This window comes from Nycticebus coucang, chromosome 21, assembly GCF_027406575.1.
Source record: "Nycticebus coucang isolate mNycCou1 chromosome 21, mNycCou1.pri, whole genome shotgun sequence".
Taxonomy (NCBI): domain Eukaryota; kingdom Metazoa; phylum Chordata; class Mammalia; order Primates; family Lorisidae; genus Nycticebus; species Nycticebus coucang.
Window position 1 is genome coordinate 52694248 of NC_069800.1, and position 27888 is coordinate 52722135.

A 27888-nucleotide genomic window follows, 5' to 3' on the forward strand; every position below is an offset into this window, starting at 1 on the left:
TAAAAGCATTACTGAGTTAACCACGGGGGCATGTTTAATTCATGGGGCAGCCCAGGAACAGGATAGGAGGTCAGGGCTCAGAGGGGGATTCCTCCCAGAGCAAAATATTGTCGCCAGATCTTGGGCCCCTGTGCCAGGCCATTCTTCCTGTCCCTAACCCTAATCCCAGGAGGGGAGTGAGATGGCCACCCCAACCAGCGAGAAGTGGAGAGAGTAGAGCTCTGGAGGGTGTGAACCCCAGAAGGGCAGGAGGGCTCCCTGCTTGGTGGCTAATGAACTGAGTGACCTTAGGCAAGTCACTCAGCCTCTCTGAGCTTCTTTCTCATCTGGAAAGTAGGCTGCTAATAACAACCTCGCAGGGTGGACTGCAGGATGAAAGAAAACCAAGGATGAGAAAGAGTGTAGGAAATGACCCAATGCTTTTCATTTGTATGGACTTACCAATACACCCTACAGACACAGACGGTGGTTGTTGTTGAGTGCTGGTGGGCAGAGGGGAGATGCCTGCTTCTTCAAGGGAATTGGTAGGACAGTCCCGGTCAGCATACCTCCTCAGGACCTGTGGGCTTTTAGAAGGTAAACCGGTAGTCTCCCACCTGTCCTCATTCCCCAGGTGCACTCTGGCTGGCATGGTGAACTGATTCTCACAGTGCCCAAACACGCCACCCTCTAGCTCACTCATATCTCTATGCCTCTGCTTCTGCTCTCCCCTCTCCCTGGTACACCTTTCTTCTCTTGTCTGCTTGGTAAACTTCTATCTAGTCTTTAAGACTCAATCTAAAAAGGTCAGCTCTTCCTTTGTTCTCCTAACACATAATTGGTTGCTCCCTTTTTGGTGGATTTTATGCATTTGTCTCTTATGGTATCCATCCATCCACCCATCCATCCACTACCAATCCATCTACTCATGCATATGTCCATCCATCCATCCATCCATCCATTTATCCACCCACCCATCCATCTACCTACCTGTCCATCCATCCACCTACCCATCCATCCTTCTAGACATCCATCCATCCATCCATTTACCCATTCATTAATCCATCCATCCATCCATTTATCCACCCACCCATCCATCTACCTACCTGTCCATCCATCCACCTACCCATCCATCCTTCTAGACATCCATCCATCCATCCATTTACCCATTCATTAATCCATCCATCCATCCACTACCAATCCATCTACTCATGCATCTGTTCATCCATCCATCCATCCATCATCTACTCGTCCATCCACCCATTCATCCTTTTATATATATTGAACACCTACAGTGTGCACCTCTGATCCCACTATTTTGAAGTTATGGATGAAACTGGCTTTCCACAGGCCAATAGTTTTTTTTTTTTTTCATAGTTCTTAATCTTTTAAGAGTCAAGGATACTCTCAAAAAAATGCACATATGAATATACATGCAAGATGTTGCCTACCTCTTCAGATCCCTGGTGGTCACTGAAGTTAGGCTGTACAACCTGGGTGTGGTAAATGCTGCAATGCAGTGTCCAGATCCCCCTTTGGGAATGAAGGACTTAAAATCTTTGGGATTGTCTTGATTTGAAGAAAATTGTCTCCTTCCAGGGGCAGGACCACTTCCAATGACAGCTTAAGTTTGGAATCTAAGGGCCCAAACCTCTCACCCCAGAACTGAGAGGCCATCTCAGCTTTAGAGCTCCAATGGGATTGGCTGAGGTCTATGTTGGAAATGCCTCGAAACTTAACTTTACCCCTCTGTCAAAACCTGCATCTTTGCCTCTCCAGCCTGCCCTCTCATCTCTATCTCTGAGTCTACTTCCCAGGAGACCCACAGGATTAAAAAGCCCTGCAGAAGTCTCTTGTGGACAGGGAGTTTTAATGACTTCTATATCTCCAGCAGCTTTCACTGGGCAGGGCACATTGCTGATTCTCCAGAAACATGTGTTGAGTGCATTTTAATGCATTTTCTTTTGGTTCTATGGTTTGTTCCTCATTGTCCCCAGCAGGAGACTTCTCTTCAGACATCCAGGAGAAAGAATGGCCCTACCAGGAAGATGCCAGCAGGACTGGGGGCTGTAGACTTGTTTCTGAGAAATTAGTTGCCAATGTGATTGTAAATAACCAAAGGAACAAACGTTGAGCTAATAAGTTAACACAAAGCTAGGGTGAAGGGGCCTGGCTGGTGTCAGGGCTGTGCAGTTAGGGTGAAGCTCCAAAGGCTGCCTGGAAGGCTGAAGGCTGGCAGGAATGGGTGGTGGTGGCAGGGAGTAGCCTCTTCTCACAGGGCAAAACTTGGTTTCCACTATCAGAAATTCCTTCACAAAAAAAAATCTATTAAATGCTTCCTCTGTGGCAGGCACTATAGCAAGGACCAGGCATCATGAGGCTCCGACACTGGCTTCTCCTCTCACTTGCTTTGTCATCTGGCAAGTTCTGCAATGTCCTCCTTACTGGCATTTACTAAGTGGTAATGACTATGTGCCCAGCACTGTGCAAATTACTGCTTGACTTACCTTATTTCATCTTTACAGTAGCTTCATCAGGAGGTATATACAGTAGAACCCCCACAGCTGGCCACCTCCCTACACTGACTTAATTTTCATAGATGACATGCACCACACATACGTATCAGTACAGTATCAGGCCTAGGTCCGCATGCTGACCCTCTCTGCCGGTTTGTTACAGTCCCTTGGGTGGTCACCTTCCAGAGGTTCTACTGTATCATTATTTCTTCTTCATAGACAAGGAAACAGAGGGGCTTAGAGAAGACCTGCAACACGCCTGAGATCACACCACTGACCACAGGGCAAGGAGGAGACGCAGATCTCAGTCTACGGCATCCCAAGGCCACATTCGTAGCCACTACTACATTTCACCTCCATGAGCTGCGTTTCCACAGCTATGAAATAGGTACAACCGATCCCTACTGGAATGTTTTGCATTAAATCACCTATGTGGAGGGCCTAGACTGTGCCCAGTGAACGGTCCACTCTGTTCTTTTTTCTCCCTTCCCCACCCTCCTGCCTCAACATTTCCCTGGGCTAAAGATGGCTCCAAGGACAAATGCCTTTGTCCCTGAGTCCAGCAGTGTCTGCTGTGTGGCCAGCTGTTGACCTAAATGGATGATCTGGGAGTCCCTACCCTCAGTCCTCTAGACTGCAAACTGGGGACGCAACTCAGGTCGTCACTAGTCCACGATGCAGAAAGCAAGTAGCATGAAGAGAATTTTCTTGGTGCCATGTACACGGGGACTTTCAGGTTTTTCACAGCAGAATGGAGCACAAACAGATGGAGATGATCCCTTGAGCCCTCAAGGCAGAGGTTATCAGACTGAAGATGAAGGTATGCCAGGTACTCCCCCACCCCCCACCCCGTGGCTTGGGTCTGTCCCACAAGGAAACTCTAGCCTGTCCTCATCCCCACCACAGCACCGACCGCAGTCATCCTCATATATTGGGGGCATTAACCTTCCTTCCACTGCAGGCTCCTGGGAGAGGTGGTGGGCATGTAAGCACTTAAAGCTCGAGCCTGCAGGTCAGCCCTCCTCTCCTCCCCCCTTCTGCAGAAGCCTTGGAGCTGGAGGCTGTGTGGGGACAAACACCACAGCCTTGGAGACAAGTCATATCCTCAGCTTCCCGCAACCTGTGCAAGCACCGAGTTGCCATGGCGACGCTGCAGCCCTGAGATGCAGTGGCTGCAAACAGCATGGGTGGTTGTAGGGCTCAAAGCTGGGGGTGGACACTGGCCTGGGAAGCCAGGCGATTGGGCGGACCGGGTAGGGGAGGAGGAGGAGAGGGAGCCCTCCTCCAGGCCTGGCTGGTAATTGCCACTAAATGAGGGGCTGTCATCGAACCCAACATGCGTGAGGTAAGGGCCCCCGTTCTGCACCCTGTAATTACTGCACCAGACAGCAGCGCTTGCTGCTTGTGTCAGGGAGAGGGGGGCTCTCATCCACCTGAGCCAGCGGGGCTCTGGCAGGCTCTCCTCGCTGCCCAGGCAGCCCCTCAGATGGAGGCGGCTGCTCTCCCCACGTCATCCGGCTGGAGCACAAGCTGCCTTTAATCCTGGCCTCTGGCTTGCAGAACCCAAGGAGGGCAGAGGTGCAGGAGCCAGATAAGGCACCACTTTGGAGCACCCCTGGCGCTCCACCTCCATACACCTGGTCTGTGCTGGCAATTTGTATTAAGAGGCAGATACAAGTTCTACTTCCCCCAGAGTAGGGGGGATCTGAAGGCCTTAAGCTAGTCACTGCCTCCTCCTGGGCCTCCGTCTCCCTAGCTGTGAAACTGGAAGTTGCACTCTATAATTCTTAAGGATTCTTCTGTTAAACGCAACAAGACTTGGCAAACTACAGCTGGCAAGTCGAATCCTACTTTTGTAAATAAGGTTTCTCTGGAATAGAGCCACACCCTTTTGTTTCTGTATCATGTATGGCTGCTTTCATGCTACAATGCAGAGTAGCTGCAACAGATGCCATATGGTCCACAAACCCAAAATACTTACTATTTGGTCCTTCACAGAAAGTTTGCAGACCTGGTTCTGAGATATTGGAGTTCTCCTAAGCTTACCCAAGTGAGCTTCGGTAACTACAAGCTGTTTAGAAAAATTTTATAGTAAGTCCTATCCTGGGCCTCACCACTGAAGTCTTCATGGACCCTTTTCCTCCTGGATAGTTTGGATAGTGGAGGCAGGTCAGACTGGGCTCCCGGAGCTGTAGTGATGCAATGGCGCCACCTGCTGTGTCTAAAAGCACCTTTGCTTGGACCTTCTTGGTCCCACAGGCCAGCTGCTGTCCCCATCAGGGAACCCAGCCTTCTGGAGCAGGCCAGGGTCCAGTGCACTTCCATTTTAGAGGACTTCAGTCTAAAGAAGAGGCAGGACTTATTCGAGGGAGCTGAGTGGAAGGCCTGGGTCCCATAAACCCTTCTAGGAGACAGATGGCTCAGTGATGCACAGGCATAGGCCTGGATGGGAAGCCCAGCCTGGCCACTTTTTTTTAAGAAGCTTTTGATTTTTTCTAGGCTATGGTCTCTTTGTTGTTAAAAGGATTAAAATAAACACTTACATAACTATCTGTTGCTAATACTGACTCAAACTTCTTAAGTATTTTTAGATAGATATTATCATCCCCATTTCACAGATGAAAATAACTATAGCACAAAGAGGTTAAGGAATTTGCTTAAGGCAACACAACTAGTGACAAAGCCTGTATTCAAATCCAGTATGAAAATGTGTAAAGTCTCCAGAACACAGTGCTCATCAAATGTGCCTTTATTTCCTGCCTGCAGGTGTGGCAGGGCCTCAAAGAGAGGGCACTCATGTTGGAACAGCAGCATGAGACCAGGGAGACCTGGCATTTGAAGAGGGCCCTAGGCAGGGAAAGGAGGGGAGACCAGGCCCACACTGCCCCGTCCCTGGTCCCATACCTCCAGCAACACAAGGCAGCCAGTGAACCATGAAGCATTTATTTCAAAACTATAAATAAATCAGCTGAGAAAAGCCACCCATAGGTAATAAGGCCCTGACCTTTCCAGGTCCCCTTCCCAGCTGCTCTGTAGTCTAAACCCAACCCTTGGAAGGTCACTAAGCCCCTGCAACTAGCCTTAGCTGTCAGAGCCTGTCAAACAGCTGAGAACCAGCCATTCCCTTCTTCTGTGGGGATTCCGGCATAGCTCCAGCCTAGCTCCAGCCAGGTCCCGGGCTGGCCTGGTGCTCACCACCCAACTGGCCAAGCTCCAAAGGGCAAGGAACCATAGCCTCTGACCTAGTCCTACCACATGGTCAAACCTGGGTGACTCCCTGGCCACTCTCCCCAGCTGCTGTCAAGAGCCACCTGGGCCCTGAGCCACTGGTGAGTATTGGTAACAGGATGGCACGGGAAGGGGTGCACTCCGAGCTGTTCCTCCTGGCTGCTCACTGCTGCCCTTGGGCCACAAAGTAATGCTCCTCATTTTCATCTTCCTCCTGCTGGCTGCTCCGGAGCAGGAGCTCCAGGTCGGGGTTGGATCCCACCCCCTTCAGGGGCTTAGGGCCACCATCACCTTGGGATAGAGAGAGACCACAGTTATGAACCCAACAGTGGCTTTCCTGGTTTGCACGTGAGCTGAGTCAGGCTCCTACCCACTCTCTGGAGATGACCCCTATGTCTTCCCAGGAGTGGCATTGGCAGAGCCACAAGGCATGTCCTGAATTCAAGTGACAGTGATGTAGAAGCAGCTGAACCATGGAGACAGCCACCAGAATGTAAGTGCCTTGGGAGGTCAGAAGCCACCTGGCTCTTCCTGGCAGGGCTGGGGCCAGGTATGGGTCAAGGGGAAACCAGAAAAGCTAAGAATCATAGGGGAAATGAAAAAACCGGCTGCCGGAAGGGGCTCTGGGTTACCTTTGGAGTGGAGGGCTTTGAGGGCAACATGCAGGGATATTCCAGAGAGGCAGAGGGCAAAGCCCAGCCAGTTCAGCAGGCTGATCTGATCTCCCAGAAGATGAGCGGCCAACAGCAATGTGCAGACTTCCTGGAGTAGAGAGGCAGGAAGGGGAAGGGATCAGCAGGAGGATGTGGCTCCTGTGCAAGGAGGGTGCAGATGGGGCCCTGGGCACTCAGAAGACACATACAGACCCACCCAAACTCCTGGGCCCAGGCAGGGCAAGCTGGCCTGTAAGGCAGGAAGGCCAAGGTCAAGGTCGGCCTGTTACACTTCCCTGCTGACCTTTGTGTCACTGAGATGCAACAAAAGAATGCTTCTCACAGAATTCTGTTAGAAATAAAGAGGCAAACCAGAGCCAGGGCTGGGGGTACAGGGTGTCTAGGAGTGCAGGGTATCCAGCCCACACTGCACCCACAGGAATAGAGAGGTACCCTTCAGAAGGCACTGAAGGGTGGGAGCTCCCAGCTTCCATGTGAGAATGCACATGACACGGGGCTCTAGGACACACACTGGCCCCAGGGGCCTTCCTAAACAGGGCCTCCAAATGGGACAGGGGAGGCCATTCATTCTGAGAAGCACAGCTGTTCCTCCTGCATGTCTGGGTTGAGGCAATACTGTTTGGTATTGGTGTCTGCCTGGTCAAAGAGAAAACCCCTCCATGGCCTGAGCAGGGAGGAGGGGAGAAGGGGTTGAGGAGGGGAAGGGAGAAGTGAGGAGAGGTAGCAGGGAGGGACATGGAAGAGAGCTGCCTGGTGGCAGCAAAGCAAGACTGGCTACCCGCGCCACTCATGATGTAACTGTCCCTGGCTGTGCCTGTGGTAGACACTGCCAGTCAATTGTGGAACTCTCTACAGATGAGTCTGGCTGAGGGCTTCTCCACCTATGGCTCCAGGCCACTGCCAAATGACCAGAGACGGAATTCAAGGTATATAAATGTACCCCAGGCCTAGTGGAGGTACACCTGTCCTGGAAGCTCTAGCCCTGTAGCTTTGAGCAGGAGGCTGTTCCTGTTTCCCCAGTGAGAGGCATGATCAGTCCACTCACAGGCCTGGGGTGACTGGGGGTGGAGGGCTCAGTGTTCAGCATACAGTGCTGGTGCCTAATGGGCACTTCCGTTTCCTCTCCCCCCAGCCCTGCAGTGCAAGTGTGTGAGTAGACAGAGGCTACTGCTGGAAAAACTGTTAGAGGACTCCCCTCCAAAGATGGGACCAGGGTCACTCCCAAGTATGTACCTTAAAAATACCAGCAATGGAGAGAGTGAGGCTAGAGGTTCTGGAGACCAGGAGGAACTCAGAGAAGCCCAATCCAAAGGCGAGAATCCCGCCAAGGAAGAGGCTTCCAAGAACCCGCAGGAGCAGCCCTGTGTCCTGGAAACGGAAGATTTTCTCAGATGTGGACAAATGGAGACCTGAAAGCAATGGGGAGAGAGAGCGGGAGGCCAGGCCCTGGGCTGCCTCAGCCGGCCCTCCCTGTCAGCCAGATGAGATCTGCCAAAGTCACAGCGCGGACTTACTGAGCACCTGGTGACTGTCTGAGGCCCTGAGAAAAAGGATGGGAGGCATAAAAGGACCCCATGCAGATGGCCTGAGATGGGGAAACCAGGGAAGCAGTGCTGGCTGACAGAGAGCCTTGGGCAGTGCAAGCCCAGGAAGACAGGGAGGGCTCCTCTGAGCCTCTGGGCTAACGTAGAGGGGTGACAGTCCCCCACACAAAGTCATGGGAAGTGGCCTGCTCCTTCAGACAGTATTTCTCTTCTGGTCTCTGGAGGGAGTGGTGATTTCATACGGCCTTTGCAGTTGGGACAACTAATGGAAGAGAGGCAGAGCAGCCCATCGAGTGAGGACTGACAACGCCCTGTTCCCCTGGGGAAGTTCCTTGGTCTCTATTTCAGGTGGGCCGCCTTTAAACAGGGACAAAAATTCTATCCCTACAAACCTCCACTTTAATCTAGGTCTTGCTAATACAAAGCTGTGGGACCTGGGCTGAGATATGTCCCCTTTCTTGACCTTAGTTTCCCTTCTGAAAAAATGAGGGGACTGGGACCAGACTGGCATTTCTCAAACAAGCAGTATAATTGGACAAACATTTCCCCCAAGAAAACACGCATATAAATACATAATGGAAGCCACAGCTCCTTGCTCTAGAAACATACACGCATGCACATAGCCCCCAGATTTTGCTTAGACTTTCAGAGGAGTTAGAGCCCCTCCAACACTGTCCATCTGAGAGCATGACTCCCCGGGTCCCTCCCACAGGAAAGGCCCCGTGGTGGACCAGCAGGGGCAAGGGAAGCCCCGAACTGGGCACAACAGAGATACCTGTGGTAGCTGGAAGCTGGACGAGTGCTTTGAGATTTTTGGAGGGAAGCACCAAAGAAATGCAGAATGACAGTCCCCCCCAGGCAAAACAGCCTCACAATGTAGGACATCTTGTTTGGTGCTGGGCTCAGCAGTACTGCAAAGGTATCGGCAAATTGAAGGGAATTCGGGGAAAAGCAACATAAGTAATGAAGGCGCTTGGGGGATTAATTTACCAGAAAAGATTAAAGGAGCTAAATCCATGCAGCTTTGCTAAGTGACGACTACCATGGGCTTTCCGACGAGGTTTTGCAGAGATGGGGCACAGTGTAAACACCCAGGAAGGGAGGGAGAGTGTGGCGTCTGGTACAAGAGGGCATGAAGAAGGAATGGGGAGAGATTTGAAAAAGGAAAAAAAAAACCCAACCCCAAATGGAAGTTTCCTGGACAACGGGGATGCAGAATAATTTTCACAGGGAGGTTGGAGACGCTTCACTGCTTGAAACTTAAATGGATGTGGGACAGAATTTTCTGTAATGACCCTGAGGGTAGAAGGGATTCTGGGAGGAAGGATAAACAGACGGGGAACAAAGGCTAATCCCACAACATCAAAGAGAGGAAGATGGCATAGTACCTCCCAGCCTACACAATTCTCCCTGCCTCTCCTTTCCTCTGGAAGATGACAGTGAAAGGGAACAACTGCTCACATCCCCGGGCTCCTTCACACTGCCTCCTTGCCCCCACCCCGAGTCCTGGAAGTCCACAATGGGATCGGCCCATATACCCTGAACACACAGCCTGATGTTATACGTCTGGACACGGCCTAAGCTCCTGTTCCCACTTCCTGACGCCACGTCCTACCTGCCAAAATCCCACTCCTCCAAAATCTGCAGTCTGGGGAGCCTCTACTCTACCTATTCTACTCTATTATCCTGGAACAATTCATGACTCCCAGCTTCTTAGAGCGTCATGCACACCAGTTAAGAGTAGGGCTGAACTACTTGGAGCCAGACTGCTGGCTCCAAATTCAGGCTCATTTATGAGCTATGGGACGTTGGGCACGTTATCTTCTGTGCCTCAGTTTCTTCCACCTGCAAAATGGGGATAATAGTACTGCCACTGATGGCTCGAGAGGGTTAAATGAGTTACTATTTAAAATTTTACAATAGTCCTGGTGTTCTTTAGAGCTCTGTACCCATTCACTGTCATTACTGTTCCCTGTATTTTATATATGCTTTCTAAATAACATTTACCATGCTGGAAGCCAGCCATTTCGTCTCCATGCATGTCCAGCCCCCAAACTATGTGCTGCCAGGGAAGGACGGTGGCATCTCTGATCTCTGTAACCTCTGCAGCTACCACTGTGCTAGGCTCAGAGCAGGGATTTGGGATCTGCTATCCTGAGGTGCCCCCAAGATGGATAGCCCAACGTACCTTCAAAGACAGCAAAGAGAGGGAAGAGCCCCAGGAACATGAGTGGCTGCAGGTGGAACATGGTGTCAATGGGGTTCTGGAGGCCTGAAGGGCAGGGGGGCAGGGGAGCCATCAGGTCTGGCTGCCCCTACTCTGCCTCCACCCTGCCTGTGCCCACGCCCCTCTCCCTGGGGGGTGCAGCCCCTGCTCACCAAGTTCAGCCTTTTGCAGAAGCATCTGGGTGAGGGTCCAGCGAATGCCACCAATGAATGAAGCCGCCAGAACCAAGGCGAAGCCTTCCACGTTGAACTGTGTGGACTTGTAGGTGAACATGAAGAGACCCCCGGCGATGAGGAGGACCACCAGAACCAGTGCCGCACGCTAATAGGATGGGGAGCAGTGGCAGCTAGCTTGGGGGTCTCAAAGGTAAGAGTTCATCACACCTGGAGTTTGGGGCCAGCAGCCCCTTTTGTTGCCCCTGGGCCGTAAACCCTCTACCCCCAGCCTGACCCCAGAGGGTCTTGGACAGTCCTTGCCCACTGTTGTATGCAGGACTGACACTCAGCCGATACATACTCAATATCCTTTATCGTTTTCAATACCGAAGTGCTTTCTGATGGTGTCCTAGGCCCATAAGTGGCCCTCCCCATTTCCTACACCTAGCAGACAGGGGCCATTGCCTTGTATGACAGGGAGACCCCAGGCCCTCCTCTGTCCCAGCCCTTGAATTTGAGTGCTTTCTCCCCTCAGCCATTATCCCACCACACCCATCTCCGTGTTCTCTGAATACTGCCCCTGTGTCGAAACCCTTCTCAGAAAAGGGAACTATGGCCACCTGGGCTGGGCCTGTCTCTTCTGTCACACAGAGTGATAGGCCATTGCTTAGTCTCCCTCTTTTATTCTTAGCATCTGCGGGGGCAGGAGGGACAAAAGCGAAGCTGGGGGCCTCACCAGCTCCTCCAGCTTGAAGATCAGAGAGAAGATCAAGATGAAGAGGACGGCTGAGGATTTGGTCATTGTGTACCTAGAAGGGAAAATTGCCCACAATGCACTGCTCGAGCCCACCACCAAGAAAGGAGCCCAGAGCACAAATCAGTGGGCTGGAAAGGGGGGCACTCCCTGGCTTCCCTGAGGGCAAGCCGGCGACAAAGATCAAAAGGAGCTGGCCTGAGACGTCTGGGCTGATAAGTGACCTTTAATTGGAAAAAATCTCTGACTAGGAGGCCTCTGATTATCACCAGGGAGAAGAGGCTGCAGGTCTGATGCCAAGCTCTGTTCTTTATCTCACCCTCAGCAGAAAACAGGATAGGGAAGGAAGGATGGGAGAACAGGACAAGAGGAGGAGGCAGGGGCTGTGTCTGTGAAGCAAAACATCAGCGAGAACGACCCCGTGCATCCCCCCATGCCCACGTGAGGTCCGCTACAGCCCAGCCACTCCTATCCCCACTGTGCTGCTGCTCGCTCTCCCTGCCATGATCACCAGGGTTCTGGGGAGCTCCCTGGCCTCCCCAAGCCACCAGGCACAGCATCCCCTCTGCGCTGGGCACATGGAAGGGGCTGGCAACTTACTGGAGAGCTGCTGGGTACCAGGGAGGAGCTGAGAGAGCAAGGGCTGGTCCTACCAGGGAAGAATGGGCAACCCATCTGGGTGTGCAGTCAGCTGGACGGACAGCTGGAGACTGAAGGGAGGTGGCAGGGTATGGCTGATACTCACAGAGAGACGGTGATGTACAGGAAGCTCCAGTTGGACAAGCCCACGTCAAGTGCTGTTGCCAGTGCTGTGGAGACAAGGGGACCCCAGAGAGTGTGGGCAGTCAGCACTCAGCCAGAGAAGGTCAGCGCAGAGGTGACTCAGTGTCTCCCACTTTTCTACCTGTCTGGCTCCTCCTCTGAGGGCCTCAGGCCTTTTCCACCCAGCAACTAAAAGGTTAACACCTGGCCAGAAAGGAAGGGGACTGCCGCAGCATCAGGGCTGGAGTTCATCCTGATACTGGGACCTCTGTCATTCTCATTTGTGAAGTATTTTGACTATCCCCTGATGAGGAGTGTCAATCTGATCCTGTCAACTCCTTCCTGAAAACCCTTCTCCCTCAGGATGGAACACAAATGCCTCCCGGATGACCCCTGCCAACCTCTCCATTTCTCCCCGCCCCTCTCCCACTGAGCTCTCAGTATCCTCACACACTTCAGTCCCCTCTCAGACTCCACATGCTGCACTAAACCTCCCTCACCACAGGCACCCCTCCTCCCAGGACCAGCCAGTCCCACTTGTCCTTCAGACCTCAGCCTACTCAATACCTGAACTAGGAAATCTGCCACCAGACACTGGCCTGATTCAATTCCTATCCCTGTGCTCCATGGTGCCCAGGAGGGCAGAGATTCTGCCCGTTCACTATCAGGTACTTTTTAGAAGTATGTGGGGGTGGGGATGGGGGGAGGCCAGGCTGGGAGGGTGATAGGGAGCTTGGTGGGGAAGAGGAAGGAGTTCCTTCTTGTGCTTGGCCTATGGCTTCCCAGCAGCCTCCCTCCTGCCCTGCCCTCGCTGTGGTCCTGCCCCCACACATACCTGTGGGAGCCACCCTTCTAAGGTAGTCGGTCCAGCTCAGCACCACGCGAGCCCTGTGGCTGGAGCACTGAACCAGCGCCCTGGACAGGGCAGAGAAGAGGAAGATCACGGCCAGGTGCAGCATCGTCATGAAGAGAGGGAAATGGAAGCTCTGTACGGAGCCCAAAGCAAACACCCCAGGCTTGGTTTAGATGGCCTGTCCCACACCTGGCTCCTTCCCATAGAGCCATGCTAGGCTAATACATTGCATCAGGGATCAGAATACTGCAATACTTCTCTCCCAGGCAGGAAACAGCTGCTGCCCTGAGCCCCCAAGTTTCCCCAGGTCATCCTCAGTATCTCCCCACCTCTAATTCTCCCTGACCTAAACATTTAATGGGACACCTCCCCCGCCCCACGGGAAGCACGACAGGCTTGGAGGTTTCACCACCAGGTATTAATGGCTTCTAGTTTGGCTGGTTGAAGCCCATGCCCTCCTGCTGTTAAACATTAACAGGCATCACAGCCGCAGCTCCAGCCACCTACATCCCAGCCCCCTGCACCGGCAAGGCCTCCTCCAGTTACCTTCGTCAGCCATTTGTTGTAGAAGGTGATGCCGATGGAGAAGCAGTAGTACAGAAGGACCAGCCCCAGAGTCAACACCGCCTTCCACACAAAGGCCACGTCCAGGCCCCACCTCCCCATCCGTAGAAGCTGCTCCTGGGTCAGCGGAGTAGGCACCTCTCTTGAAGACAGACTGCAGGAACAGCCAGCTGAGCTGAACCACAACTTTCAACAAGACCGTCTCCCAGCTAGAGTTCTCTTGCCTCCATGATTGCAGATAGAGGCCCAGGCGGAGTCCTTAGGTGGAGTCTTCACCTAAGGGGCTGGTGGCCTGAGCTGACCCTTTCCATGGTTAACGGGATACAGGGCTCACAGGCCCCCAGGTCTGCTGCTAGAAAAAAGAAAAGGCAGCTCTGGGGGTTGTGTGGAGACACAGGCTCCAGTGAAAGCTGTGTGACTCTGGCTCCTAAGGGCCTGCCTCTAGCTGTCCCCACCCACAGGGAGCAGATCTGAGCAGACCGGGCAGCAAAGAGCCCACACCTGGCCCAGCCGCTCACAGATTCCCATGTAACCTCTATTCCTGTCACCTTAAGCTGTTCTCCACGAATTACCACTAAGGTGACCTTTTAAAAATGTGAATCTGATTATATCAGACCACTGCTTAAAATCCTTTGGCAGCAGCTTCCAGTACTCTTCTGATAAGGCCCAAACCCTTCCTGGGGCCCCTAAGCCCCTGACCAGGCTCCACCTGCCTCTCCGGCCTTAGCTTGAGGCTGTCCAGTTCCTCAAACACACCAGCCTCTTTCCTGCCACCTGAAGGAATGGAAAGGATGCTAAGCCCACCCTGCAGTCCTCGCTCATTGATCCTACCCACTGTCAGCTCCTCAGTCACTCCTCTGACTCCCCGCACTCCCTTGATCAGTTCCCCTGAGACACAGGTGGCTCTCAAAACTCCCCTACTTCTTCACAGCACTTGTGCAGGGCCTAATCTGAATAGTGTCTGTCCCCTGTGAGGTTATAAGCTCCACAAAGAGAGGGACCAGCGTGTCCACAGACCTAGGCACTCCTGGCATACTGTATGTTCTCCAATCCATTTGATACTCAGTGACGGAGCATGCACGCGATTTTCAGGGCACTGATCTGATCTTTAGGGGTTAAAAATCGACCAGGAAACCAACACCCATCTTGCCCTAGCTCTCACAACTACTTTTACAGAGGTGGTGCCATTCCTGGCCTCTCCACAATCCAGCCAGCCCTAACAAGTGCCCAGAGCATTGCCAGGCTTGGGGAGACTGGGTGGACAGGCTGTGTCTGAGAGGCACCGGGTCCAGCATTACACCTGCTGCGGCAGCATCCCCTCCTCCCTGTCTCCTCCTTATCACCTCTTTTAAGATGTTCCCGCTCTGTTGAAATGCCACTTCCTTCTTGAAGCCTTCCTAGAACCATGTGATCAGACACCCCCACTCCTACCTTACCCCTAGTCCTTACTGAAGGGAGTGATTACATTCTGTTCTGTACTTTGGAACCTGCATTATCATCTCCCTTCCCCTAGAGGGAGCTGGAGCAAGGCTTTGCCCAAAGTACGCCCTAGGGTTAGAGTTCTCTTCAGAGGAGCCATGGAAACCTGTGGTGGTGTTTTACGAGGATGCTCCTGGCATTTAGTGAGCAGGGACAATGAAGGGACACCCCATATGACTAAGAATCATTCTGCATCCTTCAGGACTCTGATACCACATAGGTAAAAGATCAGCTCATAATGCCCTGAACCTAGAACCTGTTTTATATGTAAATACAAATACAGAGCAGTTTTCCCATGGTTCTGCAATGAACTAAAATTTCCAATGACCACGTACATCAAGGAGAGACTATACTCTCAAGATGGTCAAGATGGTACCAAGAGCTCCCATTCTGGAAAAACTACATCCACACTGTGGGCACTTTTGGGTTGTAAGCTGCCAAAATGATATGGCTGCATTGTGGCTATCACATCCCCAAGATACTACAGGGAGGAGAAAGCAGTAGCTACTTCACTGTGACTCTTGGAATCTTTGTGCCCAGAACTTACATATTAAAACATGTTTTATTTTATTGTCAATTACTTTACTTTTATTTTAGAGCTAGGGCACCACTGATTTTTAAAAAATTGTGTGTAGGCAGTTTTTATTAACCCTAAGTTTCATTTCAGGATAATGAAGACAGCTGCTACAAAATACCGGTAATAAAAAGGGGGTGTTGGATCTACTGGGTTGACAGTCACTGTCCTACCTGGCCTAATGCAATCTCACTCCTTGAGGTGCCTTCTGGCATCTCTCCAGTGTGTATCCTAGCTGATTCCTCATGAACTCCAGAAGAATATCCGCCCGCTTGACTTCCCCCTATAGCTGTCTAATACCAGGCATCTCACACCCAGAGTATCTGAAACTGACACCTGCCCCCCCATCCAAATCTGCTCCTCTTCCCACTCCAGGAAATGGCACCACCACACACCTAGTTGCTCAAGGAAAACACTGTTCTCCATCCTTGACTCCACTCTTTCCCTTAGCTTATATTCAATCAACAAACACTGTCAACTCCATCTTCAAAAGTAGCCCAAATATGACATTTCCCACCCTCCACCACTACAATGGTGGAGCCACATGGACAGTGTGGCTTAGTGCTTAAAAGTATGGGTTTTGGAGTTAGAGACCTGGGATTAAATCCCGGTGCCTCCACTTCACTAGTGTGTGATCCTAAGTTACCTGACCTCTGGATTTAGTTTCTCCAACTTTAAAGATAAAACCATCTCCCTCCTGGAGATGACAGTCAGTGGCATCAGGTAAATTACTCAGTGCTGGCTCAAGGTAGAGAGACTTATTCCCCTGCTGGTCTCCTGATAGTGAAACTTCCCCATAGGGTCCTGCCCTATCAGCCCCACTCCCTCACCTCCTAGCCTCACTTCAGCCTGTCTCCACTGCTCCAATGAGTCACCAGGTCTGCCTCCCCATCTCCCCTTTAAGGGTCAGGCCTCTATTTTCATCTTATGCAACTGACCACTTCCTCCTCCTTGAATGACCATCTCTTGGATGCCATGGCAGCACACTCTCCTGGCTTCTGCTTTTCTGGATTTCTTGGTCTACTAGCTCGCATCTCCTCTTCCACTCAGTCTGTAAAAACTGGGTCCCTTAGGCTTGGACCCTGGCTTCTGTTCTCTCTCTTAATTCTTACCCTAAGTAATCTCATCTCACCTAGTCAACTTGCCAATGATTCCTAAATTCTTTACAATAGCCTTAACCTTTTCTGTGAGTGGCAAACTAGTATATCTAACTCTCCACTTTTTTGGCAGGTCTAAAACTTAAGATGCCCTAAAATTTTAAATTTATCCCCCAACCCGAAGTCATTTAGTAAATGCCACCATCATACACCCAGTTACTTAAGCCAAATTCTAAAATCGGTGAAGTCACCTTTGACCATGGCCTCTTTCCCTCATTCCTCAAATCCAGCCCTGTCAACTCCACCTTCAATATGCTTCTTCACCCACCTACTTCTCTTCATGTCTGCTCCCACCACCACAGCCTGAGCCACAATAATCTTTCACCTACTGACTGCAAACTGGTCTCCCTGTTTCCTTTCCTCCCTACAACCTGGATCCACAAAGCATCCAGAGATAGCTTAAACACAAAGTACATCATGCCCTTTTAAGGCTAATCCCAACTCCTCCACACGGCCCACAAGCCAGGAAGGCCTCCCACGGTCTAGCCTCTGCCGACCTTTGCAAGCTCATTCTCCTACCACTGCCCCAGCACCTCCTGTTATCTGTCAAACACATCAAGTCTGTGCCCTTTGTACGTGCTGTTCTCTCTGCCAACAACACTCGTAGACCTTCGCTTGGCTGAATACTTTCCCCAAGGCCTCCGCCCCATTCCCGTGGCGCGTCCCACCAGCTGACGTTTCCTTGTTTGCTCACGTGTTAACTGCCCAACCCACCACCGACGCGGGAAGCAGCCTCGGTGGGCAGGGACTTGTCAGATTCTCTCTTGGGTCCAGGGCCCAGCACATCACAGGTGCTCCGTTAATACTAGACGAACCAGCATGCGCCCCGCAAAAAGGAGCCTGGAGACCCTTGTCCCCTCCACAGGCCGGGAAACTGACGCCCAGGGAGGGGCAGGAGCACGGGCGGGCCCCAAATCGCCGCACGCAGAGCCCTGGGCACGACCCCACTTCCCAGCTCCAGCCCCGGCTCCCTCCCGCCGGTCTCAGGGAGCGAGCCGGGAGCCCAGCCGCGAGCCCACTCACCTCCCCGCGGGGCTCTCCCGGCCGGGACCTCCCCGCCGGAAGTGCGACATGGGACGCAGACGCCACGCCGCGGGAGGGGAAGTGACTTCCGCCGGAAGCTGCTGAGGGGCGGGGCGGAGCCGGGAGGGCGGTGGCTGCGGTCCGGTCTTTTTCTCCTCTGCCCAGACCTCGCGTAGTTCCCTCCTCCGCGAAGCCGCGCGAAACTTGAGCACAGCACAGCGCTGCGCTGTCATCGCGTCTCCTCCGCTCAAGCAGGGTTTGCTCTAGAGCTCCGGCTCCTACTAGTGTCTTGCATCCCTACAAAGGTCAGCCTGTTTATTTTTCTTGGACGAATTGTTTCTCTCATGCTCAGTCCAGTGCTGGGCACCCGTGGAAGGAACCACGAAGATAAGTACTTCATGAGCTTTTTCTTCCGAGAGCTCAAACCAGCTGGGCGGTGATGTCAGGAGCATAGGCCTTGTATTTAGGAGATTCAGAAGTAACAATAAACATTTGGGAAATATTTTCTGTATGCCTGAACTTTATAACAATTATCCCAATTTTAATAAGATGAGCATCCCAGTTAGAGGAAATGGAAGAATCCTAATGGAGGGGGTGAGAGGCTCCTGGCTTACCTTAGAGCTCAGGATGGTGGTGGTTAAAGTAGCCGAGGGGCAGGTTGCAGTGGTCCCAAAATGCCGTTCTAGGGAGTTCAGACTTTCTTCATCTTACAGAATGGATTAAAAGGGGTAGCATTTATGGAGGAGACCATTAGGCAAGGGCAAGCTAGGATTGCACATTCAAGCCCAATTTTGTGCTGTTTGCCTTCCTTCTCCAGCCTCCTCCTGGGCTCTCTGGCACTAAGACTGCCTGCAGACATGGATCTTTGCAAATGATTCAGCCGGGCTTCCTGGCCCCTCTGAACAGGAGGCTCATGGCCAGAGTGTAAGTAGTGCTTTGTGCAAACTGCTGCTGTCAACCACCGCCAGCTGGCATCATACAGGCATTAGTTCATTCAGTGCTTCCTAAGCACCTACAATAGTACCCAGTGCTGCCCAAGGTCTTGGCTTTATTCAGTCCTCAAGGCCTGTATTACATGCACTTACTATGTCTTTTCAAAGAGCCTGTCCTTGCTCCCTTCTCTCTCAGAGGCAAGAAAAAGTATCTATTTTCATTACCGCCCTCATTCAAGCCTCACAGCTACCAAGGCCAAGGTTTGGAACAACAGCCTAAAATACCAGCTGGAAGGCTGGGCACTAAACACAGGCAACACACAGTATGGAGACCCTGTCTTCTTTGTAAGGCACAAGTACTCCAGCTATTCTCTGGCTGTGTCCTTGGCAGGGAGAAGAGGGAGGACATGTTCATGGGGGTGTATAGTATGCTTACACTGCTGTACCCAGCAGGGCTGAGCAGAAAACACTTTGTCCCAGTGCAACAATCTGTGAGCATCCTTAACCAGCAAGTGAGTGTCTGGCTGTGTGGGGGTGTGATGGGGGCAGGGTGAGTGATGAGGAGGAAGACTCTTGGAAGGTGACTAAGGGCTCCAGCTGGAGCTCTCCAGTCTCCCAGCACACCGAAAATGGCTTGCCAAGGTGAAATCTCCACCCTTAGGCAGGAAGCAAGTGCACAGAAACAGCTGCTAATAGGAACTACAGTTTGTACATGAAAGAGTATTTATTGAAAACATGGTTACTGACAGGAAGCTCCTGGCTGCTCTCCGGTTACAATCTTGGCTCACAACTGGAAGTGTAAATCCCCACCCCACCCCACAAAATTCTATTTTCCCCCAACATTCCATCCTAGGATAGGTAGATCTTATATAAATATATATACAAGTCTGTATAAGTATGGCCTATAGTAAAGAAAATATATAGTACACTCTTCATTGGGTAGTACCTACCATGCCAGGCTACCAATACTGTATGCCACCGTGTTAACATATATCCGAGGAGAGAGGCTGTGCGTGTGGTTTTCAAGTGCTGCAGCACCAGGGAAGCCCCATTGGCACAGCTGTGGCCTCCGCCAACCTCAGCCAGCTCCCTGAAATCATGGCCAATGGCAGAAACCACAGCAGTAGGAAGGAGAAGGGAAGGCAAACTTCCTGGGGTCTGGAAGGCCAAAAGAAAGCAAACTGGAGGGGGCTACAATTCAGGTTAGGTGAGAGATTTCTCCCCAAGGAAAAGATATAAATGTGGGAGTAAGGAAGTAGAATTTAATGACCTTACCACAGTCCAGGCCCAGGCCTTAGCCAGGGTTTTCCTGCAGCATTCCTGGAGACTAAGAGGGCAGGACTTAGCCTAGAGGTCTTTGACTTGCCAGGCTGAGACTAAGAGCTTGTGGAGAGAAATTTCCATCTGCCCTGATATCTACAAGAGTAAGAGAGATGTGGTGGCTCTAGAAATCAGAGATGTTAGAGCCAAACATCAGAAGCAGCAGGATCTTGGCACCATATGAGGCTGGAGTAAGCCCTCATGAAAAAGACAAAAGCAAAGGCCCAAGGCCTGCACTAAGATCTGAGACATAGGCATTGGTCACCCAAAGGCAAGTCACTTCAAGGCTCTCACCATGCCCAGCACATGTGTCCCCTGTAGGCAGCCTTTCCTGGGCCAGCTTTTGCTCACATGGGGATCCAGCTAACCAGAGAGCAGACTTATAAAGAAAAGTAAGTGGCTGTTAAGTCCATTTCAAGAAGCAGTTTCTTGGGCTGGAAGGCAAGGGCATCTGCTGTTCATTCCTCATGGCCCAATCCCAGGCTTGATGGCGACGGAGCTCCTTGCTTTCATGACTCTTAGTGGACAGGGACCAAGAGGAAACTCTGGGTGGTCCAAGTGGGTCTGAGGAAAGGCTGGCATTTACTGGCCACCACAATCACTACGGATTTTGTACAAGCAAAGACAAGGCACCAGACTGTGAGTGTTTCTCCTGGGCCCGAAATCCCTTCTGGGTACCACTGTCTCTGGCTCCAGGCTCAGCCGTAGTGATAGACAAAGTCATAGCTACTGGGCTCCTTGGGGACTGGTGGTGGGGCTTCAGGGATCTGGATGTTCTCCAGGTCCAGGAGCCGCAGCTTCATCTCCATGCTCAGCAGGGTGTCCAGGTCACTCTTGGTCAGCTCACTGGACATGTCCTTCCCCAGAAGGGCACTGAGGCCATCAATCCAGATGCAGTACTGTGGGGAGCAAGTTGAAAAATGTCACATGGTAGCTCCTAGTCAGCAGGAGATCTGCCAAGGGCCTCCCCTTTTTTCCAGATTGTGTTTGATTCGTTTTATCAAGTTTACTAAGGTATAATTTATATACATTAAATGCATAGATTTTAAGCCTACACAAGGTCTCTTTTCCGATAGAACTGTTATTATTCTGTGGAATAATAACAAAGACAAATTAGCAGGTGATCATTTGTTTTAAGAGATCTGGTTTTTAAGAGGGAGTTGACATTAAAACTTCCTATAATAATATGAATGAATTGTTCATTTGTTCCATTGCAAATGAATTGTTTCTAGTTGACCCCACTTTTATAATGACAACCTATGGCTGCTGCTGAAGAGTAATGTGGACAGCCCAGCTCAGGACTGAAGGGCCCACCAGGTGGCAGATCCTCGGCATCTGACAGGCTGCATGATATGCTGTGGTCACCTGCCTTGATGGGGATGTTCCTGTTCCCCCCACTCCTCCCCTCCAGCTGGAGAGTTATTCTATTGTCCAAGACTGTGCCACACTGCTCACCTCATACTTATTAGGTGCAATGAAGTTTAAGGTCTCATCAGGGTCATACAGGATGGAGAAGGCCAATTCTAGTACTTCCTGAAGGAGAAAGGGTTTCAGTAACTTAGAGCAATGGAACAACCTGCGCTCTGCACACCAAGATCTTGGCCAAAGTCCTAGTAACTTGGCACCATCATCAAATGTGCTGACTGAGACACAATGTCACCAATCCCCCCAGGCATGTACACAAGTGGAGCTGGAGATGAGGCCCCCCATCTCCACCTTAAGAGGGTGATACTTTTCAGATAGGGAAAAAAGTCATTTTCTTTCTTTTTTTTTTTTTTGTAGAGACAGAGTCTCACTGTACCGCCCTCGGGTAGAGTGCCGTGGCGTCACACGGCTCACAGCAACCTCTAACTCTTGGGCTTACGCGATTCTCTTGCCTCAGCCTCCCGAGCAGCTGGGACTACAGGCGCCCGCCACAACGCCCGGCTATTTTTTTGTTGCAGTTTGGCCGGGGCTGGGTTTGAACCCGCCACCCTCGGCATATGGGGCCGGCGCCCTACTCACTGAGCCACAGGTGCCGCCCGGGAAAAAAGTCATTTTCAACACTTAAAACCCTTGACTGTCTGAGTCCCTTACCATAAGTTATCCTAAAAACTTTTATTTTATATTACCAAGATGACTGATTTCTCCTTTTATCAAACTGTAATTGGCACAAGAATGTCACAGTTTAAAAAACCACAACAAAAGCAAACTTCAGACAAAGATGGGACAATTTGAGCATCTATAAAATATGTGACTGTAAGGGACACAAATATAATTTGCTGAAACCTTTGAGTTCATAGTAAAAAACAAACACAAATTTGTTCATGTTGAATGATAGCAGGGAACGAACTCATTGTTTTAAAAGTCGGTACATAAAGGAAGAATCAGCATTTATTCTCTTATGTTAACTGTACCACTGGGAAACCAATAGTAGATAAGGGCAAGTTTCTCTTCAGAGAAGTAGTTCAGCTCATAAATGCACAGGGATGACTGCATTAAAATACCACTAGTTTGCAAAACTTAGTTTACAAAAGGAACGAGGCATTGAGTATCAACACTCTGCTAACATCACAAGAAGAGAGATAAGCAGACATTATGTGCCCCTTGATAGAACATAACACCATCTATGACATCGTCTTGCCAGAAAATCGTCAAACCTGAACTGGATGAAACCTCTAGATCCCTCTGCCAATTTATAGATCTAGGACAGAGGAACAAGTTAAACTATACCGTAGGGAGGTAATAAGCAAAATTCAGATGCTGGGAAACTACCCAACAAACAACCTGGTTTCTTCAACTAGTAAGAAAGAAAAAAAAGATGGAAAAGTTGAAGGGGAACTTATTAATTAAGACCTTGTTTGAATTCTGGTTTAAACAAGACGGACATGATTATATATGTATATACATGTAAACGTGTATGTGTTTTTATACAGAGAATGAGATTTATAAGACAATTAGCAGAAATTCAATCAATGGAAGTCTAATCAATGTAATAGTTGATATTAAATAACTACTTGTTATTTCCTTTTAGGCATGATAGTGGCATTGTGGTTATGTTGTTTTTTTTTCGGCCGGGGCTAGGTTTGAACCTGCCACCTCCGGCATATGGGACCGGTGCCCTACTCCTTGAGCCACAGGCGCCGCCCAAGGCATTGTGGTTATGTTAAAAGAGCCCCTATATTTTAGGGATATTTACAGATGAAATAATATGATACTTGAGATTTTCTTTAAGACATACAGACTTTGCCATAGTTGCTGCAGTTGGGTGATACATATACAGGGGTTCTACCTGTCTTTGTGCATAATCAGAATTCTTAATAAAAATTCAGGAATAACTTTAAGAGAGGGGAAGAGAGCGAGTATGCACCCAAAAAAACCACCACCCACTAAACTCTCCGGGTATCACTATGACAATCATTTGAACTATTCTTTCCACTCACCTTGTTCTGTTTCAGAGCACTTTTCTCTTTCATGTGGGGACAATCTTTCCCAGTGACAATGGCCTTAATGTCTGCAACAGGAACTGATAAATGATGGACATTAGTGTCTGGAAGCTCACACTGCAAGTGGGTCAGTGCTCGCGTCAATGTTGGAGGGTATGCCCAGGGCCCACAGACTCCAAGGGTCGTATTAGCTCCGGCAAGGTGAGGGTATAAGGAGGCTTTGAACTTGTTCCCTCCTCCTCAGTCACTCCCTAGGAGTGAGGCTGTGTCAAAGCTAACTGGGGGTCACGTCATGGCTCTTGAATTTATCTACTCAAGGAATGGGGCCTTGGAAACTCACCTCACTTCCTCCTCACAATAATGGAGATGAATATGCCGCTATAGCAAACAGCAACGGCAGCTGCTGACAGGTAGACTAACTGCCTGCCAACCACTCTTCCAGCTGCTCTGCATACTTCAGTTATTCAGTCCTCTCGGGAGCAGGGAAGTGTGGCCATTACCCCCATTTTATTATTTATTTATTTATTTGAGACAGTCTCACTATGTCGCCCTGGGTAGAGTGCCGTGGCATCACAGCTCACAGCAATCTCAAACTCTTGGGCTTAAGCAATTAATTCTCTTGATTCAGCCTCCCAAGTAGCTGGGACTCCAGGAGCCTGCCACAATGCCTGGCTATTTTTTGGTTGTAGTTGTCATTGTTATTTGGCAGGCCTGGGCTTGATTCGAACCTGCCAACTCTGGTGTATGTGGCTGGTGCCCTAGCTGCTGAGCTACAGGCATAGAGCCCATTATCCCCATTTTATAGGAGAAGAAACCAAGGCAGAGGGAAGAACTATCTTACAATTAATTAAAATTCACAACTGATTAGGGACAAAGCCAGGACTTGAATTTGGGCAGTCTGGCTTCAGAGCTCCTGCTCTTAACCACTGCCTTTCAACTTGGTCTTGAACCACCCCTTACGATCTGCACACCACATTCCCTTCTGTGATCTCATTACTTCTCCCAACAACCTTCTGAGGTAGGTCAGGTAGAGATGATCTACGGCAGATGAAATAGTTGCTGAGAGAAAATGGGCACAAGATATGATTATCAGTTTGAAATAGCAGGACCAGAACTTAGGTCTCCAGCCACCATGACACATCAGCAGAGAAATGAACCTACTTTTCTCCTGCAGGGATTCGAATGTCACCTCCCCTTGAGGGTTGTCGTCCAAGTCACCGTAGTGCAGGACCTTGTGATTCAGTGCTAACCGGCAGTACCAGAATCGCTCTAGAACACAAGGGAAGCCGGGCAGGTGAGCAGGGACAGCACTGGGACAGGCCTGGGCAAACAAAGGGCAAGAAAGCCACCTAGGCAGACCCCTCCTGGTGCAAAGGAGCATGGTCAGCAAGGACCTGCCCTGCGCCCCACACCTCCTCTCACCTTGCCTCCGGCGGTTCCCAATCTTTCGGAAGCTGCTGCCCTCACAGAGCCGATTCAGGCGCTGCTGCTTGATCAGCTCGAGGATCTCAGGCTGGATCTTCTCTCTCAGCTCCCTGGGGTGGACATGCACCACAGTAAGAGGAGGTCATGGGGACAGTGGAGCCCTGGAAGGAAGGCAGGGCTGGTAGCTGCCTCTGGGACAGCACTTACACGATTGGCGGGGACTGGAAGTCATCCTGACTCATCCTTTCGGACTGGCGCAGTCTCAGAATCTCAGAGTAGCTTAGGCTACGCAGTTTGCTTTTGAACTGATCCAAAGAGTTGGGTTTGGAGGGCAAAGCTCGAGTGATTTGCTCTCGGACTACCTGCATCACCTAAGAGGGAAAGAGGGCAAACAACTCACACCACTGCTCTGATGCCGGACAGGCTGATTCTGGAACACTGCCCTCTCCCCCACCCTGGCGTCTTAAGCAGACAGGCGCTACAGACATCTTCTGGGTGAATAAGGTCTACCTTTTCTGGTGGTTATTCAGATCAAACGACTGACAATGAAACATGCCTTATTTCTCGTATATTTCCATTAGTCAACCATGTGGGGAAATGAGCACAGCTTTGGAGTCAAAATCAGGGTTTAAATCCTGACTTTGTCCCTTACTCTGTTCCTTGAACAAATCACTTACCATCCTCAGGCCTCCATCTGTTCACCTTTAAAGTTAGAGAAAGAAAGACACATCTTCTGATATGTGCTGTCATAAAGAATATGAGATGGGACATGGAGGGCAAGCACAGTGGGGTGGTAAAAAAAAAAATGGGTTAGTTCCCCTAAAAGAACCCCTAAAAAAAAAAAAAAAAGATACCAACTGCATGTGCAGTATGACCTCACTAATGTAGGAAAAATCCAGAGGAAAAAAAAGACTAGAGAAAAATATAAAAATGATTGTCATTGAGTTGGTAGAATTATAGGTGACTTTTTCTTCTTTATATTTTCCAAACTTTTTATGGTGAGATGATCAGTTTTAAAACACTCAATCCCTAGTGCTCTGCATAAAGTGTGTACTCAGAAAGCACAGAGGATGACTAGGGACTAAATACTCATGATGTGCACACCCCACCAGCCACTCCCACCGCCCCTGATATTCCCCGTGCGCAGAACTGCTCAGTGGCTGCACATAGGGAGTGCTCAGTAACCACAGCTACTTTTGTTATGCTCACCCTCTTGTCCCCCAAGGAGGACAGGGGGGGCAGGTGCTGATTTCAATGAGCAAACGAGGGCCTGGGGTACCAAGGAGAAGACACCTGCTCCAGGTTACAGAGGAAATAAGAACCAGATGGGACCAAGCTCACTCCTCAGCCTTGTGACAGCAGCACTGCTCACCAAGCTGCTTTTCCAGCTCAGGGATTCTCCAAGCGCTGGACAGCTATCAAGAGATTACCATGTGACTGTCTCCTTCTATAGGCCTCAGAGGAGCTCAGTGACACTGACCTTGTTGAAGTCCTCTGCTGTTGCTCTCATCTCCTTCCAGGTCTTGTTCAACAGCTGGATGCAGATTCCAAAGAGCTCTTCAAATGCTCGGTCATGGGTGAAGAACATCGGGTGGTAGTCATTGCGTCCTTCATTTGCTGTGGAAGTAAACAGGGAAAGGGTGAAGCCTCTGCCTGTGGGGGTCTGGAAGCTCATGTCCAGGAACTGGATTCTCTGCAACAAAGTCCTCAGGAACAAAAGAAGCCCAAGGACTGTGGTGAACAGCAATGCGGGATAGGCCTTTTTCCCACTTCCTAGGCTTTTTTCTCCAGGGTGCCTTTCCTTGGTCCTCCTTTCTCTACCCTGTTATAGACTCAGCTAGTCCTTATCCATAGGCATAGGGTAGCTTTTGAGCATGCCTCAAACTACCAGCTCAAACAAAGCAACAGCCATGATCTCTATAAACAAGGACAAGAGGAAATTATCAGGGCTGGGCATAGCGGCTCATTCCTATAATTCCAGCATTTGGGAGGCCGAGGTGGGAGGATTGCTTGAGGCCAGGAATTCAAAGTTGCAGTAAGCTATGGTCAGGCCACTGCACTCCAGCTTGAACAACAGAACAAGACCCCACCTCTTAAAACTGAACAAATAGAAACAAAATAAAAAGATCAGTTATCAGTTCATGCAGTGATTAAAAAAAGCCAGAAATAACCCACAGAAAGGTTGTCCAGTCTTGAGTGTCACCAAGTTCTTGATGACAAGAAATGGCTGAAGGAGAAGAGGGAACGAACTGAGAGACTTACGTAGTTCCCCAACCTGCAGGATTTCACAGAGCATCTTGGTGAGCTCAATGGCACTGCGGCCAAAGGGGCACTCGTGTTTGTCCTCTCGGCTGCTGTTCTCCAATACAATCTGTGCAGAGAAGAGATGAGGAGATGAGGGAGGAAGGCGAGAGATGTAGCACCGCGACTGAGCAGGCCAGACCCCTGCCTGTACCCGGATGTAGGTGTCCTGGTGGAATTTAGCCAAGTACAGCATGTTGTCCAAGGCCAGCATTCCAGGAGGAGTTTGGGTGAAGTCCATGGCTGGGTTGATGTGGTTCTGGAGAAAAACAGACACCAATTTGAGACTGAGTATATCCCTGTGTGCCCTCTCCTTCCCACTCTCTTAGGGCCACTAGCATGTGGCACCCACCCCTGTCCCAGCTCTTTCCACATGCCCATCTCTACTACTGAATTGTGACCTCGCAGAGCACTGGACCGTGGCTGTTCATCACGCATCCCGGCACCTAGCATGGTGCCAGGCGCTGACAAGTTGTGCAATAAACACTTAATCAAATTAACTCTATCTTCAAGCCATACTCTATTACAAAATATTCACAATAGCTTTGCAAAGAACCTAGCTGTTTTGGTGAGAGGACAGGTCCCCTTTCTACTCACCTTGGCCCTCCTATGATGAATCTGTTTCATGCGGCCAAATGGGGCACATAAACTCATAAACTCCCCACCACCACAGCATCGGGGCCACTCCAGCTTCTTACTGTCATCTTTTCCAGGGCCACCATGATGAAGGAGGAGTTGTCAGGGCTCTGTCTGGGTAGAGCCTCTACCTTCGCATCAGAGGAGAAAGCCTAAGAACATCTATGCTTTGGGGTACTTACAGTAAATCCCAGCATTTTGTAGTCCTTGGTGTACATGGCTTTGCGTTTTTCAGTCCCACTCCCAGGAACATTGCCAGTGTCAGACTCTGCATCAAATGCAATCCTCCTCAGTTCAAATATAATGTCCCTTTGTGCCTGAGAAGTGAAAGAGACAGCAGGTGAATCAGCTAGCTAAGGG

The 27888-nt window shown here is 50.4% G+C and overlaps 2 protein-coding genes across 10 annotated transcripts in view; both read right to left on the reverse strand.

Moving 5' to 3' along the window:
• Window positions 1–5417: 5417 nt before the first annotated feature.
• Window positions 5418–17559, reverse strand: SLC35C2 (solute carrier family 35 member C2). Of its 8 annotated transcripts, none has more exons than XM_053574637.1 (12): window positions 17490–17559; window positions 13239–13608; window positions 12675–12825; window positions 11823–11886; window positions 11060–11132; window positions 10321–10489; window positions 10130–10213; window positions 8932–9058; window positions 8717–8852; window positions 7631–7765; window positions 6356–6485; window positions 5418–6014 (listed from the first exon to the last, which is right to left on the reverse strand). In XM_053574637.1, exons 2-12 carry the CDS (start codon window positions 13356–13358, stop codon window positions 5887–5889), a joined length of 1317 nt encoding a protein of 438 aa, XP_053430612.1. In that variant the 5' UTR covers window positions 13359–13608; window positions 17490–17559; the 3' UTR covers window positions 5418–5886. The 8 variants fall into 8 exon arrangements, 6 of the variants coding, with proteins under 6 accessions (XP_053430612.1, XP_053430611.1, XP_053430610.1 ...); XM_053574636.1 differs by having other exon boundaries at window positions 13239–13605; window positions 17490–17550; XM_053574635.1 differs by lacking the exon at window positions 17490–17559 and adding an exon at window positions 17161–17447.
• Window positions 17560–19126: 1567 nt separating this feature from the next.
• ELMO2 (engulfment and cell motility 2) overlaps window positions 19127–27888 on the reverse strand; it is a 38162-nt gene continuing 29400 nt past the window's right edge. For both annotated transcript variants that reach the window (XM_053574624.1, XM_053574626.1), the window contains 10 exons: window positions 27711–27845; window positions 27047–27151; window positions 26854–26962; window positions 26072–26208; window positions 24799–24962; window positions 24589–24701; window positions 24328–24435; window positions 23164–23246; window positions 21197–21274; window positions 19127–20640 (listed from right to left, as the gene is read on the reverse strand). In XM_053574624.1, coding sequence (XP_053430599.1) covers window positions 20440–20640; window positions 21197–21274; window positions 23164–23246; window positions 24328–24435; window positions 24589–24701; window positions 24799–24962; window positions 26072–26208; window positions 26854–26962; window positions 27047–27151; window positions 27711–27845 — 1233 coding nt within the window. In that variant the 3' untranslated portion in view covers window positions 19127–20439. The remainder of the gene's footprint in view (window positions 20641–21196; window positions 21275–23163; window positions 23247–24327; window positions 24436–24588; window positions 24702–24798; window positions 24963–26071; window positions 26209–26853; window positions 26963–27046; window positions 27152–27710; window positions 27846–27888) is intronic.

What these genes read in the sequence shown, in the direction of transcription:
- SLC35C2 (XM_053574637.1), bottom strand. Translation starts at nt 13,358, where the DNA reads ATGGGGAGGTGGGGCCTGGACGTGGCCTTTGTGTGGAAGGCGGTGTTG. An exon ending in CCAGCTTCCAGCTACCACAG is followed by an intron (nt 7,766 to 8,716) that starts GTATCTCTGTTG and finishes TTCCGTTTCCAG; the next exon opens with GACACAGGGCTGCTCCTGCG. An exon ending in CAAAGCCCTCCACTCCAAAG is followed by an intron (nt 6,015 to 6,355) that starts GTAACCCAGAGC and finishes CTCTATCCCAAG; the next exon opens with GTGATGGTGGCCCTAAGCCC.